General features: G+C 36.6%; 1 protein-coding gene across 1 annotated transcript in view; it reads left to right on the top strand.

The window, feature by feature from the left end:
• SPTLC3 (serine palmitoyltransferase long chain base subunit 3) overlaps positions 1 to 21,958 on the top strand; it is a 158,504-nt gene that overhangs the window by 61,879 nt on the left and 74,667 nt on the right. The window contains exons 3-4 of the mRNA XM_066387135.1: positions 1,307 to 1,461; positions 2,099 to 2,247. Coding sequence (XP_066243232.1) covers positions 1,307 to 1,461; positions 2,099 to 2,247 — 304 coding nt within the window. The remainder of the gene's footprint in view (positions 1 to 1,306; positions 1,462 to 2,098; positions 2,248 to 21,958) is intronic.

Raw genomic sequence — 21,958 nt, 5'->3', positions numbered from 1 at the left:
ATGGATCTGTGTGGATCAAATGTCTCCATAGACCTTTTGTTACATGACCAAATGTCCTGCAAGTATTTTATTTTTATTCATTCTTCTCAAATATACCCTCCATTTTCAGAATACGGACCCCCTCACCCTGACTGGGTCCAAGCATTCCAGCCAACAGCAATCTCATTCTACCTTTACTGTCCCTCCTACATAAAGCCACCTTGATTCTTCCAGCAGACGTGTTTCTCCCACCAGTTCTAATCTTACAAATTCCCAAAGTACTTGGCTTAGTCCAAGGTTTTGTATTTTCTGCCTTATACTGACTGTTAGGAATTAGACAATAACATATGTCTTGCTTTGAACCTCATCTGGATTGCAAAGCCCTCGGGTATAGATTACATTTTACATAGCACAACAATGCTATTATTTCAACTGTGAGGGCAACTCAACTCAGTTTCTAGGTCCCTGGCTATATGACAGCCAGTTACCTGCCAATAGTTTTGCAGGTCCAAAGTACAAGTTCATCCACATTTCAAGATATACAATTCATGTTTTAAAAAAGGAAGACCAGGCCCTGGTCGGTTGGCTCAGCGGTAGAGCGTAGGTCTGGCGTGCGGGAGTCCCAGGTTTGATTCACGGCCAGGGCACACAGGAGAAGCACCCATCTGCTTCTCCACCCCTCCTCCTCTCCTTCCTCTCTGTCTCTCTCTTCCCTTTCCGCAGCCGAGGCTCCATTGGAGCGGGGATGGCCAGGGCGCTGGGGATGGCTCTGTGGCCTCTGCCCCAGGCGCTAGAGTGGCTCTGGATGCAACAGAGTGATGCCCCAGAGGGGCAGAGCATCGCCCCCTGGTGAGCGTGCCGGGTGGATCCCGGTCGGGTGCATGCGGGAGTCTGACTCTCTCCCCGTTTCCAGCTTAAGAAAAATGGAAAAAAAAAAAAAGGGAAAACCAATGTGTCACCCAACCAAGATTATCAAAACTTCTTTGGACATAAACACCTATTGTGACTCTTCAATAAAATTCTGCAGGTTTTCACGGTCTTCACCACATGTTTTGGGACTTGTTTTATATTTTTCTGTCATCCTTGTTATTCTTATTTGCTACCTTTTTCTTTTTACTTTACCACTAAAATGTAAAAGTGCTTTCGGCATGGAGTCCTCACAGTTATTTATGGACCCGACTTGTCCCCATACCCACAAATCCTTGCTCAAAAAAGTGTTTGCAGATGGAATATTTGCATGACTCTTCCAGGTCTTCTCTTGCACTCAATTGCAAATGAGATGTAAAAAGCAGGGGACCAAAGGTAAACTTCTGCCTCTGTCATACAGGATTTTGTGCCACTGTATCAAAACTTTGAGAATTTTTACACACGGAACCTTTACATGAGAATCCGAGACAACTGGAACCGGCCCATTTGCAGTGCCCCGGGAGCTCTGTTTGACGTGATGGAGAGGGTGTCGGATGACTACAACTGGACATTTAGGTGAGGCAGCCTCCTGGAGGCGCTTGGTTGAAAGAAAATCATTTCAAGAATATCCCATCATGGGCACCAGATTACAGAACTGGAAAACCAAAGCACGGAAGCAACTGGTCTTCCATCATTCCGCCTTTTTCGAGCCCTCACATGCCAGTGGAGGAAGTCACAGGAATTATGCTGCCAAAGGTGGCTTGTTTATATTGCAATTTAAGCGAGACGCATGTCAGAAGGTGTAGGATACACAGAGCTAGCAAGGAAAATCCCTTTTCATCTTTATTGACAAATTATACCTTCCTACTTCTTGTGGAAGGAGAGAGTGATGACCATGGTATTTTCTCACTTAGAAAGTTCCTGTTGGAATTTAAACCAGAGCATAGGAGTCATGAAAGCAAGTGCCCAAGGAAAATCAGAGCTAAGTAACATGACACGGCTTGGGGTATCTTTTTGTAATACTTTACCTAGCTTCCTTATGGGGATACTTTCCTTTAAGGGCAAACCATTTTGCGGTGACAACAATGCAAGTCTAAAAGAAAATATATGATTAGGGCCAGGCCCAAGATCTCTTTGTGAGAGTCTTTTACGGAGCACGAAGATGATATTAAGTGACAGAGCCCTTTGTGCTCACCTGGCCTTCTCTCTGCAGGTTCACTGGAAGAATCATCAAAGATGTCATCAACATGGGCTCCTATAACTTCCTTGGCCTGGCAGCCAGGTACGATGAATCTATGAGGACAGTGAAGGATGTTTTAGAGGCGTATGGCGTAGGTGTGGCCAGTACCAGACATGAAATGGGTATGTATGTTCACTATATTGAAATTTTGTCTCAGAGCCCCTGTTGCTACTTCTCAAATCTAGATCGCATCTAGACTGCGTGCCCCAAAAAGCTGTTACAAACTGCAAAAGGGAAAAGGTTTACAAATGTCTTTAGAGAAATTCCAAATGTTATGGTCTTGCCAAATAGTTTATTAATTATAGATTTTAGTTATTCAAGATAAAGAAATTACATCTTTCCTGACTATTATAATCTAAAATAATAACTACTGTCTCTTCTGCCTGGTCCTATCTAGGTATTTTCTCCCACTTTTCTTTTTCTTTTTAAAACAGCTTTATTGAAGTATAAGTGATATTCAAAAAACTATACTTATTTAACATATACAATTTGATAAGTTTAGACATAAGCATACACCCATGAAACCAGCACCACAATTAAGGTAATAACACTTACTATGATATCCATCTTTTTAGGAAATTCTCAAGTGCATGACACAGTGTTGTTAACTATAGGCACTATGCTATACAGAGAATATCTGGAGCTTATTCAATTGCATAACTGATACTTTATACCCATTGAAAAATAATTAGTCATTTGGAATGGACTCTTTCTCTCACTTTTATAAATGATATTCATCACTGATCTTATGTTTATATTTGTATGTTGCATGTCTCTACAGAATACACAATACAATTCACAGATGATGTATTACAAAAATGTATAACTGAAACCTGTATAATTTTATTAACCAATATCACCCCAGATATTCAATAAAAATTTTCAAATAAAAAAAAAATAATTCTGCAACATACATAGTAACCTTAACATAATATTCAAAAATTAATAGCATAATTTTGAATGCCATTTATTTCAAGATATACAGGTAACTTTCATAAAACTTATGCTATGTGGTCTTAAGAAAACTAGTTAATAGTGTCAATGTATTAACAATAAAAACTTGGGAATACAGAGACTTAATTTTTAGTAACCAAAAAGCTTCTTGAATAACCAAAAGTAAAAGTTCAAGAGTGTTTAACCACTTAAAAACACTTCCCAAAGCTTTTATAAATAGTTTTCAATGTCTTGGGAGTGGAAGGGGGGAAAGAACACAGACATTAAATGGCAAAATAGGAAAATTAAGCAAAAAGAATATCAAAAGAAAGTACACTGTATTTTAAACATAATAAAAAGATAGAAAACCATATATATTATTTTGACCAAATATATGTAACTAGAACACATTTGCCTACTGAAAGAACTGAGATTTGACCAAAAACATAAACTCAACTATGTGTTACAATAATAAAAAAATACAACTAAATTAAACTTGTTTCAAGGGATAAAGGTAGAAAGATAAATCCCAGCTAGGCACCTCGTTCCCACTTTCCAGCTGCAATCACCACCAAAATCCCTCAGTGCCCAAGAGGGAGGTCAATTTAGTTGACAGAGCAACAAAGGAGTCCAAGAATCAGGTTGTTTGCCAAATCTGCACCTGCGGATGTTCTGACTAAGCCTAAAATACAGCTGAAAGCTATACATTTCTAGACACATATTATGGATTTGCAAATGCTGTTTTGAAGAACCAAAATGATGTGCTGTTGTTGATTGTTGTGTGCAACTGAAAAAATAGTGGAATATGGGATTAACAAAGGCTTTGACTCTCTTGTGGATCAATTTAACAAGCTGCAGGCTGATGGGGCTGGGAGGATTGTACATTTAATCATTATTATTATTTTTTTGTATTATGAACATAAGGGAGAGTGAAATGGCAATTTGGAGTCATAAACAAGCATTGAAAATGTCTGACATTTTCACGGAAATGGCGCCATGAGCGTCCGACAGCTCTCCCCTAAATCACAACAAATTTATCAACTAGAAACAGAAAAATTTATCCTCGGAGCATTCCGGAATTCCACACAAACTGATAGCGAAAGGACTGTTATCACTTGAATCTGAGAGACGAGGGTGTGGAGGAAGCTACCGCAGGGACGTTCACTCAAGCTGTGAGGAAGTGCGCCTGTGGTGAGTCAGCCCACACTCGGGAGCCGCAAGCCGCCGCCGCGAGCCGCCGCCGCGAGCAGCAGCGAGCAGCCGGGCGCGCGCCCAGTCCGGTTGCAGAGCGAGCACCGCTTACGTTCCCAGCGGCCCACGCACTGCGAGTGAGAGTTGCCAGCCACCGGTGCCCGGAGCACCCCATTCGCGCGCGTGCCCTGGGCATTCCACGCGTCCAGAGCGCCCTACTGGCCCGCACACCCAGGGTGCCCCATTATCCTGCGCCTGGTGCGATCCAGCCGCCAGCGGCAGGGCGAGCAGGAGAGGCTTGGGAGATTCTCTCCGTGGGCGGGGCACCTCACCCAGCCATTCAAGCTAACAATCAAGCGTTGGGGGAGGGGCGCGCGCAGACAGCCTAAAATACCTTCGGGAGCACAGCTGCGACCCAATCACTGAAATTAGCTTAACCCATGAAATCTGCACACCCTCGGTTCTAATTGATAAGATCTCTCTCAGTTCAGTGATCCAAGACAAGAGGCGTGATATTTTTTAGTGCCTCTCGCTAAAGGGGCGGGGGCAACTTCTGATTGATAGAGCCTCCATATTCAGGGATAAACGCTAACAAGAAGGACTTGGCAGATAATAAGATCTATACTACACTAGTCGCAAGCAGAGACTAGTGCCTCTTCTTCCCAGCAAAAACAGGCTACAAAGTGTGGAAAGCCTGGGTTGAGAGGTCCAACTGAATGATAGGCGCTGAACAGTCACCTTGACAACAATTGACTCCCACCCCCGCCTGATTACACTGGAGGCCCTGACTGCCAGAGCCTTTCCCAAAGCCTTGCACTGAGTGGGGATAGAGTGGGGATTTCCCAGCTCTTTGAGCCTCTTACTCCCCAGGCAGAAGCAGTTGCAGCCTTATAGCTGGATCACCAGGCTGCTAATTCAGAAAGGGGGGACTAGGAGAGAGAATCCAGGAAAGCAAACTCTCTCATCGTTGGACCCTGCAAACACCAACAAGCCTTGACTACCAGCAAGACTAAAGCCAATTATATGACATTGCCATAGAATCCCATCAACTGCAAATCCCTACCTAAGTGTGACACAGGGGCAGAGCCTGGGGTACAGAGTCACAGACCAGGAAGAGGGAGAGAAAAGAAAAAGGAAGAAGTTAACCTCTCAAAATCAAGAAAAATCCACAGACTTTACAACTTGTTCCACTAATTTTTTTTTTGTTGTTGTTTGTTTCTTCTATCTTATTGCCTTTATTTCCTCCACCTCGGTCCTTCTATTCTCTGCCCATCTTATGCTTCCCTTTTCTTAACTACACTACCCATGAGTGTTACATTTTATTTCTCTTCTTCATCCTCACCCTCCTTTAAGGTTATACTCCAAAACACTTAACTCTCACTCTCTCCTCTTTTGTTTTTTTTTTGTCTTGCTTTATTTTGTTTTTTTTCTCTTCCTATTTTATTTCTTCCTTCGTTTTTCTCTTTTTCTTATTTTTTCCTTTCTATTCGTTTTTTCTTTTCTCATTTTACTTTCCTCCCATTTAATCCTCAATCACGAACAAATTAGTTAATTTGGGACTCAAGGCTTTTTTTGGCTTTATTTTTCTTTTTTGCTTTTGTTTTTATTTTTTCTTGTTTGTTTATTTTTGTGGCATTTTGGGTCCTCCCAACCCAAGGTCTCCATTGTATTTAGTCTTCGCTCCACTTAATACAACAGATTTTTACTTATTATTTTTTTTTTCTTCTTTATTATTCTTTTTTGGTCCTTTTTTCTGATTCCCTCTTATCCCTCTCATTATATCTCTTAGTTGACCATCACTTACAAGCAAATCATCTTATGCTTGTCTAAGATTTTCTTCCTTTTTTTTTTTTTTTTTTTTTTTTTTGCATTTAGTAGGTCCCTACTCCCTTTTTTTGCCCCTTGAACTCTTCACCCCAAATCAGGCCCTCCATTATAGGCACAATATTTCCCTGAGGAGGGGAGAGGAGGGAAAGAGAAGAAAGAAAAAAGGGGGAAATAATAAATTATTACTGTTTTTTTTTTGTGGGGTGTTTTACCTTTTTTTTATTTTTTTTTACTTTTTACTCTTTATTAATTCTAATTAGTGCTATCAACAAGACCACCCTCAGATGCCGATAAGAAAGAGGAAATCGAATATTATGGATACAAAAGTAAGAGAGGTAACACAAATAGATGTGGAAAAATCTATGGAGAAAAGACTTAACATATTGGAAGCCTTGGAGCTAAATGACAGAGAATTTAAAATAGAAATCTTAAAAATACTCAGAGATATACAAGAAAACACAGAAAGGCAATATAGGGAGATCAGAAAACAACTCAATGAACACAAAGAATATATTACCAAGGAAATTGAAACTATAAAAACAAATCAAACAGAAATGAAAAACTCAATTCACGAGCTGAAAAACGAGGTAACAAGCTTAGCTAACAGAACAGCCCAGATTGAAGATAGGATTAGTGAAATAGAAGACAAACAACTTGAGGCACAACAGAGAGAAGAAGAAAGAGACTCAAAAATAATAAAAAACGAGAAAGCCCTACAGGAATTGTCTGACTCCATCAGAAAGAATAACATAAGAATAATAGGTATATCAGAGGGAGAAGAAAAAGAAAATGGAATGGAGAATATACTCAAACAAATAATAGACGAGAACTTCCCAAGCCTGTGGAAAGAACTAAAGCCTCAAATTCAAGAAGCAAACAGAACACCGAGTTTTCTTAACCCCAACAAACCCACTCCAAGGCACATCATAATAAAGATGACACAAACCAATGACAAAGAAAAAATTCTCAAGGCAGCCAGGGAAAAGAAGAGTACAACATATAAAGGAAGGCCTATTAGATTATCATCAGATTTCTCAGCAGAAACTCTACAAGCTAGAAGAGAGTGGACCCCAATATTTAAAGCTCTGAAAGAGAGGAACTTTCAGCCAAGAATACTATACCCATCAAAGCTATCCTTCAAGTATGAAGGAGATATAAAAACATTCACAAATATAGAAAAGATGAGAGAATTTATCAACAGAAAGCCCCCACTCCAGGAAATACTAAAGGGGGTTTTCCAACCAGATTCAAAGAACAAAAGAAAACAACACCACAAGTAACAGCTCCACCAAGAACATAATAAAACCAAACTTAAACTGTGACAACAAAGGAAAAAAAGGGGGGAGAGGATGGAGATTAACAGTAGCAAAGGACGATGAAGTGCAGAAATACTTATAAGATAGGGTACTACAATGAATATGGTAGGTACCCTTTTCATTACTTAATGGTAACCACCCTTGAAAAAACCACCACAAAAACACTTGACTTAAAAAAGGTAGCAACAGAGGAAAGAAGTATGGAACACAAACAAACAAAAACAAATGATAGAAAAACAAAAGAGAAGAATCAAACTAGATACAAAACTAACAGAAAGCAATTTATAAAATGGCAGTAGGGAACCCACAAGTGTCAATAATTACACTAAATGTAAATGGATTAAACTTACCAATAAAAAGACACAGAGTAGCAGAATGGATTAAAAAAGAAAATCCAACTATATGCTGCCTACAAGAAACACATCTAAGCAACAAGGATAAAAACAAATTCAAAGTGAAAGGCTAGAAAACAATACTCCAAGCAAACAACACCCAAGAAAAAGCAGGTGTAGCAATACTCATATCTAATAATGCTGACTACAAGACAGAAAAAGTACTCAGAGACAAAAATGGTCATTTCATAATGATTAAGGGGAAGTTGAATCAAGAAGACATAACAATCCTTAATATATATGCATCAAACCAAGGAGCACCAAAATATATAAGACAGCTACTTATTGACCTTAAAACAAAAACTAACAAAAATACAATCACACTTGGAGACCTCAATACACCGCTGACGGCTCTAGATCGGTCATCCAAACAGAGAATCAACAAAGACATAGTGGCCTTAAACGAAATACTAGAACACCTGGATATGATAGACATCTACAGGACACTTCATCCCAAAGCGACAGAGTATACATTTTTCTCTAGTGTACATGGAACATTCTCAAGAATTGACCATATGTTGGGCCACAAAGACAATATCAGCAAATTTAGAAAAATTGAAATTGTACCAAGCATATTTTCTGATCATAAAGCCTTGAAACTAAAATTCAACTGCAAAAAAGGGGGAAAAACCCACAAAAATGTGGAAACTAAACAACATACTTCTAAAAAATGAATGGGTCAAAGAAGAAATAAGCGCAGAGATCAAAAGATATATACAGACAAATGAAAATGAAAATACGACATATCAGAATCTCTGGGATGCAGCAAAAGCAGTAATAAGAGGAAAGTTCATATCACTTCAGGCCTATATGAACAAACAAGAGAGAACCGAAGTAAACCACTTAACTTCACACCTTAAGGAACTAGAAAAAGAAGAACAAAGACAACCCAAAACCAGCCGAAGAAAGGAGATAATAAAAATCAGAGCAGAAATAAATGAAATAGAGAACAGAAAAACTATAGAAAAAATCAATAAAACAAGGAGCTGGTTCTTTGAAAAGATCAACAAAATTGACAAACCCTTGGCAAGACTCACCAATGAAAAAAGGCACAGGACTCAAATAAATAAAATCCAAAATGAAAGAGGAGAGATCACCACAGACATCATAGATATACAAAGAATTATTGTAGAATACTATGAAAAATTATATGCCACCAAATACAACAATCTAGAAGAAATGGATAAATTCCTAGAACAATACAACCTTCCTAGACCGAGTCATGAAGAAGCAGAAAGCCTAAACAGACCAATCAGCAGGGAGGAAATAGAAAAAACTATTAAAAACCTCCCCAAAAATAAAAGTCCAGGCCCAGACGGTTATACTGGTGAATTCTATCAAACATTCAAAGAAGACTTGGTTCCTATTCTACTCAAAGTCTTCCAAAAAATTGAAGAAGAAGCAATACTTCCAAACACATTTTATGAGGCCAACATAACCCTCATACCAAAACCTGGCAAGGATGGCACAAAGAAAGAAAACTACAGACCAATATCTCTAATGAATACAGATGCTAAAATACTAAACAAAATACTGGCAAACCGAATACAACAACATATTAAAAAAATAATACATCATGATCAAGTGGGATTCATCCCAGAATCTCAAGGATGGTTCAACATACGCAAAACGGTTAACGTAATACACCATATCAACAAAACAAAGAACAAAAACCACATGATCTTATCAATAGATGCAGAAAAGGCTTTTGATAAAATACAACACAATTTTATGTTTAAGACTCTCAACAAAATGGGTATAGAAGGAAAATATCTCAACATGATAAAGGCCATATATGATAAACCATCAGCCAACATCCTATTAAACGGCATAAAACTGAGGACTTTCTACCTTAAATCAGGAACAAGACAGGGTTGTCCACTCTCTCCACTCTTATTTAACGTGGTGCTAGAAGTTCTGGCCAGAGCAATCAGACAAGACAAAGAAATAAAAGGCATCCATATCGGAAAAGAAGAAGTAAAGGTATCACTTTTTGCTGATGATATGATCCTATACATCGAAAACCCGAAGGACTCCACAAAAAGATTATTAGAAACAATAAACCAATACAGTAAGGTCGCAGGATACAAAATTAACATACAAAAGTCCATAGCCTTTCTATATGCCAACAATGAAATATTAGAAAACGAACTCAAAAAAACAATCCCCTTCATGATTGCAACAAAAAAAATAAAATACCTAGGAATAAACATAACAAAGAATGTAAAGGACCTATATAATGAAAATTACAAAGCATTGTTAAGAGAAATCGAAAAAGATACAATGAGATGGAAAAATATTCCTTGTTCTTGGATAGGAAGAATAAATATAATCAAAATGGCCATATTACCCAAAGCAATATACAAATTTAATGCAATTCCCATCAAAATCCCTATGAGATTTTTTAAAGAAATGGAACAAAAAATCATCAGATTTATATGGAACTATAAAAAACCCCGAATAGCCAAAACAATCCTAAGGAAAAAGAATGAAGCTGGGGGTATTACAATACCTGACTTTAAACTATATTATAGGGCCACGATAATCAAAACAGCATGTAATTGGCAGAAAAATAGACACTCAGACCAATGGAACAGAATAAAAAGCCCAGAAATAAAACCACATATATATGGTCAAATAATCTTTGATAAAGGGGCCAACAACACACAATGGAGAAAAGAAAGCCTCTTCAACAAATGGTGTTGGGAAAACTGGAAAGCCACATGCAAAAGAATGAAACTCGACTACAGCCTGTCCCCGTGTACTAAAATTAATTCAAAATGGATCAAAGACCTAAATATAAGACCTGAAACAATAAAGTACATAGAAGAAGACATAGGTACTAAACTCATGGACCTGGGTTTTAAAGAACATTTTATGAACTTGACTCCAATGGCAAGAGAAGTGAAGGCAAAGATAAATGAATGGGACTACATCAGAATAAAAAGTTTTTGCTCAGCAAGAGAAACTGATATAAAAATAAACAGACAGCCAACTAAATGGGAAATGATATTTTCAAACAACAGCTCAGATAAGGGCCTAATATCCAAAATTTACAAAGAACTCATAAAACTCAACAACAAACAAACAAACAATCCAATAAAAAAATGGGAAGAGGACATGAACAGACACTTCTCCCAGGAAGAGATACAAATGGCCAACAGATATATGAAAAGATGCTCAGCTTCATTAGTTATTAGAGAAATGCAAATCAAAACTACAATGAGATACCACCTCACTCCTGTTAGATTAGCTATTATCAACAAGACGGGTAATAGCAAATGTTGGAGAGGCTGTGGAGAAAAAGGAACCCTCATTCACTGTTGGTGGGACTGTAAAGTAGTACAACCATTATGGAGGAAAGTATGGTGGTTCCTCAAAAAACTGCCAATAGAACTACCTTATGACCCAGCAATCCCTCTACTGGGTATATACCCCAAAACCTCAGAAACATTGATACGTGAAGACACATGTAGCCCCATGTTCATTGCAGCACTGTTCACAGTGGCCAAGACATGGAAACAACCAAAAAACCCTTCAATAGAAGACTGGATAAAGAAGATGTGGCACATATACACTATGGAATACTACTCAGCCATAAGAAATGATGACATCAGATCATTTATAGCAAAATGGTGGGATCTTGATAACATTATAAGGAGTGAAATAAGTAAATCAGAAAAAAACAAGAACTACATGATTCCATACATTGGTGGAACATAAAAATGAGACTAAGAGACATGGACAAGAGTGTGGTGGTTACCAAGGGTGGGGGGAGGGAGGACATGGGAGGGAGGGAGGGAGAGAGTTAGGGGGAGGGGGAGGGGCACAGAGAACTAGATAGAGGGTGGCGGAGGACAGTCTGACTTTGGGCGAGGGGTTTGCAACATAATTTAATGACAAAATAACCTAGACATGTTTTCTTTGAATATATGTACCCTGATTTATTAATGTCATCCCATTACCATTAATAAAAATTTATTATAAAAAAAAAAGAAAGAAAAGAAAATGTCTGACATTTTAAATTTATATCTTCTATACTCGCGTTGGTTTTTGTTAGCATGCTCACCAATCTAGACTGTCTCCTTCAAATTGTGTGCTATGTGTAACAACTTTGGTAATTTCAGCACACTTTTTCCTAATAATGTTGTTAATGTGCTGTGACAGGTTATAAACTTTAGAGGAGTTATATGTGTGTGTATTCTCTTTTAAAGGTGGTTTGCACCCCTATTTTTACTAGGAAAGTTGTTAGAATAACTGCAAAGAGATTCTAAAACTACATGGATCTTTAAACTTCAGCGTTGAGATTGACAAATGTGTACAAATTTTTATAATGACTGAGTATTGACATCAAACAATAATCAGTGCTATCTCCATTATGCAAGATATTTTCACATTGATCTTTGAACTTCTTTATCTAAAAGAACTATTTTTTTTTTCTGTATGTGGAAGATGTTTGTTTGAATATATTGGTTTAAAAGTGAAAGACATAGTGAAGCTCCCTATAAGGCAAAGTAAATGCATAATTGCTTGTTTTTCTTTCATATGAATTAAGCTTCAAGTAAAAAAATAAAACAAAACTTAAAAACAAATAACAGCTTTAATGTGTGGTACAAATAGAAACAAAAAGGAAAGCAAAAGTTAAGCTTAAGTTATAAATCAGTAAATATATTTACCTTAGAGAAATTATATGGGGAGCGTGTAATGAAAATAACTACAACATCTATATTCTCCATGTATTAAGTACCACAGCAGAGACATATATAGCTGTTTATTTTTCTGTAAAACTAGAAATTAGTATGATAATGAATATGAGAGGCTCTGAAAATCATGTGGCTCAATTTAATATTTCACTAGCTAATCAGAAACAAAAGCAAGAAAAATTAAATAGTGATAGATCATAATGTATCTCCTAGTCCTTGAAAAAAGGAGAAAATAAACAAATAAAGACGTAAAAGACATTAACAATGTAATTGTTGAGTTTAGTTTAATATTAATATATTGAACGCTGACCCTTAAAATATATTATCAGTATACTGCATTTTAGTTAAAATGCAAAAGGTTGAAGACGAAGAAAGAATCTTGAAAGCAGCAAGAGAAAAGTAGTTAGTTAACTACAAGGAAGCTCCCATAAGACTGTCAGGTGATTTCTTAATGGAAACTTTGCAGGCCAGAAGAGACTGGCAAGAAATATTAAAAGTGATAAAAAAAACAACAACCAAAAAACAAGGACCTACAACCAAGATTACTCAGCAAAGCTATCATTTAGAATCTATACAAATCATTGGATTCTTGAGTCACAGTAAAACAAAGCTAAAAATGAATAAAAAATTAGAAACAAACACTTTTAAAAATCAATGAAAGTTTTAAGTCCTCTTCTAAGATGCCCTTGACTCAAAAGAGGAATGAAATTTACAATGACATCACATATAGAAACTAACAATTACGGGAACCCCATAGAATCTAGCTAGTTGTGTACTCAAGGAAGTATATATATATATATATATATATATATATATATATATATATATATATATAGTTTCTTAAAGAAGAAAGATTGAAGCTAATAAATTAAGCATCCAGTGCAGTAAGAAATAAAATAAAAGCAAAATTTTTGAATTATTAACGATAAAAACAAAAACTTATGAATTAGAGAAGATAATTTCTATTCAGCAGAGTCATCTGTATTTTAATGTCATTCAGACATAATTCTGATAAGCAGCCAGAGTTCACAATTCCTGAGTCACATTTCCTGATCCCCAAATTTGACAAGCAAGCATTTAATAAAAGGAAAATTGCCCCTGGCCAGTTGTGTGGATGTCACAGGTTCGATTCCTAGTCAGGGTACACAGGAAAAGAAACAATATGGTTCTCCACCCCTCCCCCTTCTCTATTTCTCTCTCTCCTCTTTCTCTCTCTTCCCCTCCCGCAGCCATTACTCAAACGGTTTGAGCAATTTGGCCCCAGGCACTGAGGATGGCTCCATGGCCTCACTTCAGGCACTAAAATAGCTTGGTTGCCAAGCAACAGAGCAGCGGCCACAGATGGGCAAAGCATACTCGGTAGGGGCTTGCTGGAGCATATGTGGTAGTCTGTCTCTGTCTCTCTGCTTCTCACTTAATAAAATAAATAAATAAATTATTAGGCAATATTACTTAGAAAAAATATTTAAGAAATTGGCATTGCAATTCCAACAGTATATTCAAATAACAGAATACTATGATCTGTTAGTGCCAGTCAGTTCAATAATAAGAATTTATAACATTGCAAGATTCAAGAAGCAAACATGACTATCATGATAGATGTTGCTAAAGCGTTTATAAAATTCAAAATATATTTCTTATAAAACTTTTAAAAGAATAAAAATAGGATATTTCTGATTAAAATAAAAAATTCAAAGAGACTACTATGCTTTGTGATGAAACACTGAAGTTTTCACTTTAAAATCAGGAAAAGATGAAAAGGTCTTTTTGCCATCATTTTTAATAACCTTTAGAAGTACATTAGACAATGTAGTTATTTTGATAGAAAGTATTTATCACACTTAGATTTTTTGTGTGAATAACAGGTTTAGGGATACAACTATTTCTTTCTTAATGAATAATAAATTTCCTCAAAACTATTTATTTAATACTTCATATTTTCTACACTGATTTGAATTGCCAACTTTATGATATAATATATCCGCAAATGTGCCTGGGACATTTTTGATGTGTTATCCTATTGCCCTGATTTACGGAAGTCATAGAAACAAAATCAAGATCTCAAAATAAGCAGCAAAGTACTAGCTAGAATTCAAAATTCATTCATGTAGAAAACAATCTTAAGTTTTTGCTAAAATAATCTCTTATCCCACATTATTCATAGCGGTCCCACTTTTCTGATTGAACCCCAACTAATACAATAATTTTACTTATGGTCTACTTCTTAAAATTAGCCAAGTTTACAAACAATATATATTGAACTTTATCATAAGAGATGTAAGGAGACAATGAAAGAAGTACATTATAAGAAAGAGCAGTAGAATAAAGTAAACCAATTAATAAGAGGTGGCTATTTCTATTCTACAGATGAGAAAACTGAGGTACACAAAAGTTATGAAATTTCTCCTATAGTCATATATCAAGAAAGTGGCACAGCACAAATTTAAACATAAGCAGTTACACCAGATTCCATGTACTTAACCAATAGATGCAGTGACTTCCAGTTGGAATAGGATTCAACAGTCATAGTGCAGAATAGCTCTTCAAGTGCTCCTGTAGTGTTTAGTCCAAGCATATCTGTTTACCTATATTCCCCTACTCACTCCTATAAGAAAACTCAATCAATTTCTGCATGCCTACAATTTTAAATAAAAATCCTAATTACTCCTTTTAACTAGCTAGGGCTTGAAATAAACTTGGTGTCTTCCTATTCCTCAATTTTCTTATTTTTAAAATAGAAAATGCATCATTGAAAGACTAAAACAAGATATAAAACAATATATAAATTATGGCTTCATTTTTTAATACATTTTACATGAATGCCTTCATTGATAATGGTAATTATATTTTATTTTGTAGTATTTTCTAATTTTTCCACAATGAACTTATATTTTGGGAATTAATTATTTTCTTAAAAGTCAACAGGAGTCTAAAATGAAGGCACAGTCTTACAAAAAGAGTTCTGGCATTTCCAAGACATTGCCACTGACTCAGACTGACCATATTTTTCAGTCTGCTGGAGGGACCCTGCCCAAGCTGACTGGATTCTTTAGCTTGTTCATTGAACTAAAAAAAAAAGCCTGGAGTCTTTAGCTACAAATAAATGATAAGATTTATTCAAGAGTCTTAGGGTTTGCAAACCAGAAGTGCAATTAGCCACTACCCAGAGTGTTCTGAAGAAGAAAAGGTTCATATCATAAAAAGTACATTCCTGAGAAGAACCAGTCCTGTATTCTTAGCCTCTGGATTGATCCATGACGGTAATCCTATATATAACCCGGGATCTAGATAATAGATATCAGGTGGTCTGAATAGGTAACCACTCTTTCCTTAGACCTCTAGGACTATCAGAGAGTTATCTAGAGCAGTGGTCCCCAACCCCCGGGCATTGGACCGGTACCGGTCCATGGGCCATTTGGTACTGGTCCGCAGAGAAAGAATAAATAACTTACATTATTTCCGTCTTATTTATATTTAAGTCTGAACGATGTTTTATTTTTTAAAAATGACCAGATTCTCTCTGTTACATCCGTCTAAGACTCAATCTTGACGCTTGTCTCGGTCACATGATAAATTTATCTATCCCACCCTAAAGGCCGGTCTGTGAAAATATTTTCTGACATTAAACCGGTCCGTGGCCCAAAAAAGGTTGGGGACCACTGATCTAGAGGTTTGGTGTATATCCAGGCATTGACACAGAACTGGAAAGTTCAAAAGTTTAAGTTCCTAGGCTAGTTAAAACAAGAATAGAATTACACCCTCAAGCCTCAATCTACTTGATTGTAGTAATTTAGCAACTTGATTGTTGTGACTCCATTTTATTTCTTTACTCTAGTCCTCAAGTTTAAATCAGTGGTTCTCGAAGTTTAGGCTCACATCAGAATCACCTGCATGGCACAGAAAAACACAGGTTGTTATATCTACCTACAAAGCTTCTGATTCGGTTGGTCTGGAATAGGACCTGAGATTTTGCATTCCTAATGAGTTCCCAGGTGATGTTGCTGCTTTGGGGACCATATTGGGAACCACTAGAAACCTTTCCTAGAAGTTTACTTCTAGGAAAACGAACTCATGGAACACCAAAAGACTAACTCTGTGCCAATGCAAGCTCATCAACCTTGTATCTGATTCATCTCATTAGGCACCCCTGAATAGTATGCATAACTAAAAAGTGCTTATTTGAGGACACCTCTTCAATTATAATTGCAGTTTCAAGAAGTGGCCTTCAAATATTTTTTACCTTAGAAACATCAGAAAGGACACATTAACTTGGGAATCAATGCAGCTGAATATAACAGGAATTTTTTTTCTATACCCAAGTTTCAGTTGTGATTTTCGTGTTAGGTGTAATATGCAACTTGGCTCAAATGTCTTTCCTATTTCTCAAAGTTTGAGAACATTTTCTTTAATCATTAGATGGATTGTTTCCTTCTTTATCATCCAGGGAAGTTCTCTGCTATCATTTAATTCAAATCATCAAGGCTTGTGTTTTATTCTCAAGTGTTTGTTGCTAGATACAGGACATGTGCAGTTTTGCTAACCTGAACTACAGAATAAGGGGCCAGCCTAAATTTGCAAAATGTTGAAATTAAAGCTTGTTTCAAATAAATATCAGCTTATGGCCTTCAAATTCTCATGGGAGTGAGCAGTTTCAGGAAAAAAAAATTGTTACCAAGTAGAGATCTTGCTGCCTTGAAGAACAAAAGCAATTTTAATTAACATGGTTTTATGCAAATCAATGCTATAAACATGCTTTAAAGCAGTAGGTTCAACTAAATAAGCTATAAACATCCCTACCTCAATTAGTTTTACTTTCTTAATTTACACAACAAAACTCTTCTTCATAAACAGTGTTAGTTTCTCTCTGACCAAATTATTATAAAATCTGATTAATGAGATTTTTTTGCTATTCTCTCAAGCTTTCTTATTTTCCACTACGAGTATTTATAAAGGGAGAAAGGCTCTCAGAGAAATTGTTTGGGAGTAGGAAAATAAAAGTGCATCTTAATTTCTGAAAGCCTTTTGGAAATTTCTTGATACCTGTTGTAGTTCTAACAAGATAACTGCCCTTTCTCCTGACACTGATAGAAAGTATAACCCAGCCAAACTTTGCAAATGTAGAATTTGGCCCTGCAGGTTCAACTAAGCCAAGCAGACATCACAATTCTACAAGATATGCCAATAATTTTCACAAGGATGATTGAACAAAGCTAGAACTCAGGGAGTTTTAGAATTTGTAGATAATCTACTACCTTGACTCCAGCCATGCAAATACCATATGATGAAATACATGTCTAGAGATTTTTGTTAATGGCTTGCAGTGACTGTTCATGTAGTCATGAGGTTGAGAAGCCAAGGTTAGACACTCGTTCTCCTGACTCTCACAGAAGAGTGGTTCGTACTATCTTAGACTGTTCGTAGCTAAAACCAGAGACCATCTACATCAGGACTCACCAAAATGCCCCATTGCCGTACTGCACACAAGTTACAAATAATTTCTACAGTTCTAAGTTGCTTTAAAATAAGAATAATATTTTGCAACATGTAAAATTATATGGAATTCAAATTTTAGTATTCGTAAGTAAAGTTTTATTGGAATGCAGACACACTCATTCTCTTGTATATTGTCCATGGCTGCTTTCACATTATAATAGCAGAGTTGAATCATTGTAACAGAGACCACAAAGCCCAAAATATTTTGTGTCTGACCCTATATAAAAGTTTACTAATGTAGACAAGTTCTCACCCTCATAGTAACTTGTAAGAAGAATCTTGTAGATTTAATAATTGTCCAGATACCCAAATTCAGTGTATATCAGCATACACGAACTTTTAGTCTTCTTTGCTTTATTCAGGCTAAAAATCCTGTTTCACCCAAATATACTAAGGATACAGATTAACTTTTATTGGCATAGGTACCTGGTATACCCTTGAAAGCCACTGATACCAACTTGAGTAAGATGCAAGACCAAGGACATTGGCAATGTCTACTACTAATTTTCCCCATTTGGACAATTATCTGTGGGAATGGGAATATCTGGAAAGACAAAAGCAATACTGGACAGAAATGTGATACCCATTTTTTCTGTATCTTCTTTACAGTGCAAATGAGTTAGACGGTGGTATAATCAAAGCCATTTAGATTATTTTGGCATTTGTGTTTCTTCTAAGACACAAGATATAACCTAGATACAGCTTTACACCTGGTGGTAACAAGCACAATTAATAAAACTTGAGTTGCAGTTAAGAAATTTATCCAGGCTTCTTCTATTTTTCCCCCCACTTATTTAATGTGTCTTTCCTACTTCTCTAGTGAAAACACCTGTTTATATTTTCTTACACTCTATACCAGCTGGACACTCTGTATACTGCAAATATATTTCAGTAAGCCAAGAGGAGCAGGATAAGCTCTACAAGTAAAAAATGAGAATTGAAAGACTACATAGGAGCCTATAAATTAATTTCTCTCCATGCTACCAGGTAGAACTTATCCATTTTATCATGCACTGTATCCAGACTTAATTCTCTGCTATTTTATGGAAGTAAAATGGAGAAGATAATGGGAATCACAACTGAGTGTTGGCAGGTCCTTAGTGTTTCATCTAACTTCCTCTTATAAAAGAGCATACCTAAGTCTCATATACTTTCCCAGGGTCACATAGTTAATGAATGAAAAGCCAGATAGTTCACAAATTCCGATATTCCAGAAGTGTTCAAGTTCTTTTTTAAAAAAAAGTGAAAGTTACCTCTAAAGCCCAATCTAGCTGTCCTATTTTTAGTTCATTTTGGGGCTCCCATTCATCAGAGAGCAAATGTTCTGGGTATTGCATCTCCCTGGTCTTTGGTTTTCTGTTGAGAGGCCCACTGCAAACACCCGTGGGCCAGCAGCCCAGGGATTTTTGCCCCATGCTAGGGCTGAGGCGTGGCTGGTGTGGATAGGAAGCCCAGTGGCCAGCAGTCAAGCTACACTGATGCACCTTGCCGCTGTCCTCTCACAGCTACCACCAAGAAATACACATAGATCTGTCCCCAGTCCTGATCAAATCCCCCTTACCCTCTCTGTTTCTCAGATCTCCTCATTTCTCTCCTTTGAGTACACCTAGTGGAACTCCTTCAATTTGTGTAGGCTTTTTCTGGAGACAGGAAGGAAACAGTTTTCACTTTGGGCTCTATTTCAAGAGCCTCTCCAGAAGCACAGGCTAAAGTTCCTGGTTACCTACTAAATAAACATGCAAGAAAAGAAAACTATTTAAGGAGAGCATGCATGAGTTATTATTTCAAACTGTCCTGTGATGTTTCTAACAACAAATCTTTTCATCTTTAAAAACCTATAGATGCTTAGTACCTCTCAGACCAGACTTTGGAAACTGCCATGGAACAGTGAAGGTTTCCTTGTCTAGAGTCCGACTTGATCGGAATCTTGGCTCCAGGCTTATTAACTGTGTAGCCTTGGGCAAGTGAACTCTCAAGCATTGATGTCCTTATCTGTGAAATTGGGATAATAGTAGAACTACCCTCCAAAAGTTATATGACAATTAACTGAGATAAATCTTTAAATATTTCATCATGGTGGGTTGACATGTCGTAAGTAAGTGGCCTGTACTTACTAGTCTGTGTTTTTTAGGCAAGTGACATCACTTCTAAAACTATTTCCTCATTGATAAAATAAAGACAAGAGTGGCTATTTATAGTTTGTGCAGGTATAATGATTAAATTAATTATGACATATAAATTGTAATTCATTATAAGTTGCTTCATTCCACTTCCTTCTACCTGTTTTGTTTTAGAGATGGGATTTAAAAGTGAGAGAATCAAATCTGAATTATTTTTATACAATAGATAATACTATTGTATCAATGATAATAGTACTGTGGTTACATAGAGAACTTCTTGTTTTTAGAAACTGTATACTGAAATACGTAGAGGTAAATGACATGGTGATTGCAATTTACCAAGTAGTTCAGAAAGAATTACACATATATTTATGTTTATATATAATATTTATATATGTGGAGAGAGAGGGGAGATACATTTAAGAAAATATTATATAAAACAATAACATTTGGGGAATCTGAGTGAAACATCTAGAGAATATTAGTACTATTCTTGAAACTTTTCTGTAGGTCTGAAATTACATAAAAATAAAACATTAAAAAAAAAAAAAGAATGGTAGCCCTGGCTGGATGCTCAGTTGGTTAGAACTTCAGGCTGGTTCAATCCTCAGTCAGGGCTCATACAAGAAAGGATCAATCTCTTTCTCTCTCTCTCTCTTTCTCTCCCTCTCTGGCAAAAATCAATAAATAAAAATAAAAAAAGCAGGGTAAGAACATAAATTTACTGATCATGGTAGGGGTGAGTGAGGTACAAGTCATCATTGCCCTACTTAAAAATTCAACGTAAAATGCTAAAATAAAAATTCTTCTCTTATCAGGATCATTTGTGACAGGAAGGCGCATAATAATTATATACTCATACCTCACTTAAGGTTTTTGTCTGTATCAGATTCTAATGATTTACTACTGCTTTAACCTGCCAAGAGATGCAAGTGGTTTGCTGAAAATGAAGGCTTGGGTAGGTGGGCAGGTAACAGGCGTTTCTTCTATTTCATCAGGATGGAAGGTCTCGTAACTCAGAAGCAGTGGCCTATGTGCAGTATAAAAGTATGTTCTAGACCCATTTTAGACACCAGCTGTGGCTGTTTTACACTTATTCTGAATGTTTCACAGAAACACAAAGCTACTGAAGAGGCATTGTAGCTCTATAAACCCCAACAGACTGAACACAGTGGAATAAGGAGGAAAGCAAGGGAGTCTAAGAGCTTCTGGGTGCTGAGCTGAAAGGTGGAATTCTTTAAGTAGTAGGGTTAATACTGGTTTTAATGTAGGAATTATCAATTTAAAGTGGCTCAGAGATGTGCTGATCATCACAACACAACTGCAACAGTGAGGTGAGCCAGCTGGCAGGTTGCCATGGGAAATAATAGCTTGCTCCTAGGTCACATCTAAGGGACAATCTACAATCAGGATACTCTGGACAAATAGTGACTATAGTCATAGTATGGAAGATTTTGTGGCTGGCACAGGATTGTTAATAACACCCACACTCTTTACTAATTAATCAGTGTTAATATGAAGGCCAGCCATCTACATATTCTAACTAAAATGTATTAACTGGTCAATATCAATAAAAATCCAGCAGAAGTTATGTTATCCATAAAGTAATATTGGTACTTTTTTCCTGAATCTGATTTTTATTTATTGACTGATAGTGGCAAACCCAGTATTTGGCACATAAAATAATTCTAGGAGTGTTGGCAAGACGATACACCCAACTTGTACTTATTCTTTTACTCAGTGTCCCATTGGATAAATAAATCTTCAGGAGAAAAACAAGTGTCAATATATGCACAACATAGCAATTTGAAGAGTCTTCATCACTGCCTATTTTACAACTCTTATTGACCTCCAGAGA

The sequence above is a fragment of the Saccopteryx leptura genome, chromosome 5 (assembly GCF_036850995.1).
Source record: "Saccopteryx leptura isolate mSacLep1 chromosome 5, mSacLep1_pri_phased_curated, whole genome shotgun sequence".
In the NCBI taxonomy this organism is placed as follows: Eukaryota; Metazoa; Chordata; class Mammalia; order Chiroptera; family Emballonuridae; genus Saccopteryx; species Saccopteryx leptura.
The sequence above is the reverse complement of the archived record's forward strand: the minus strand, read 5'-3'. Positions and strand labels throughout refer to the sequence as shown.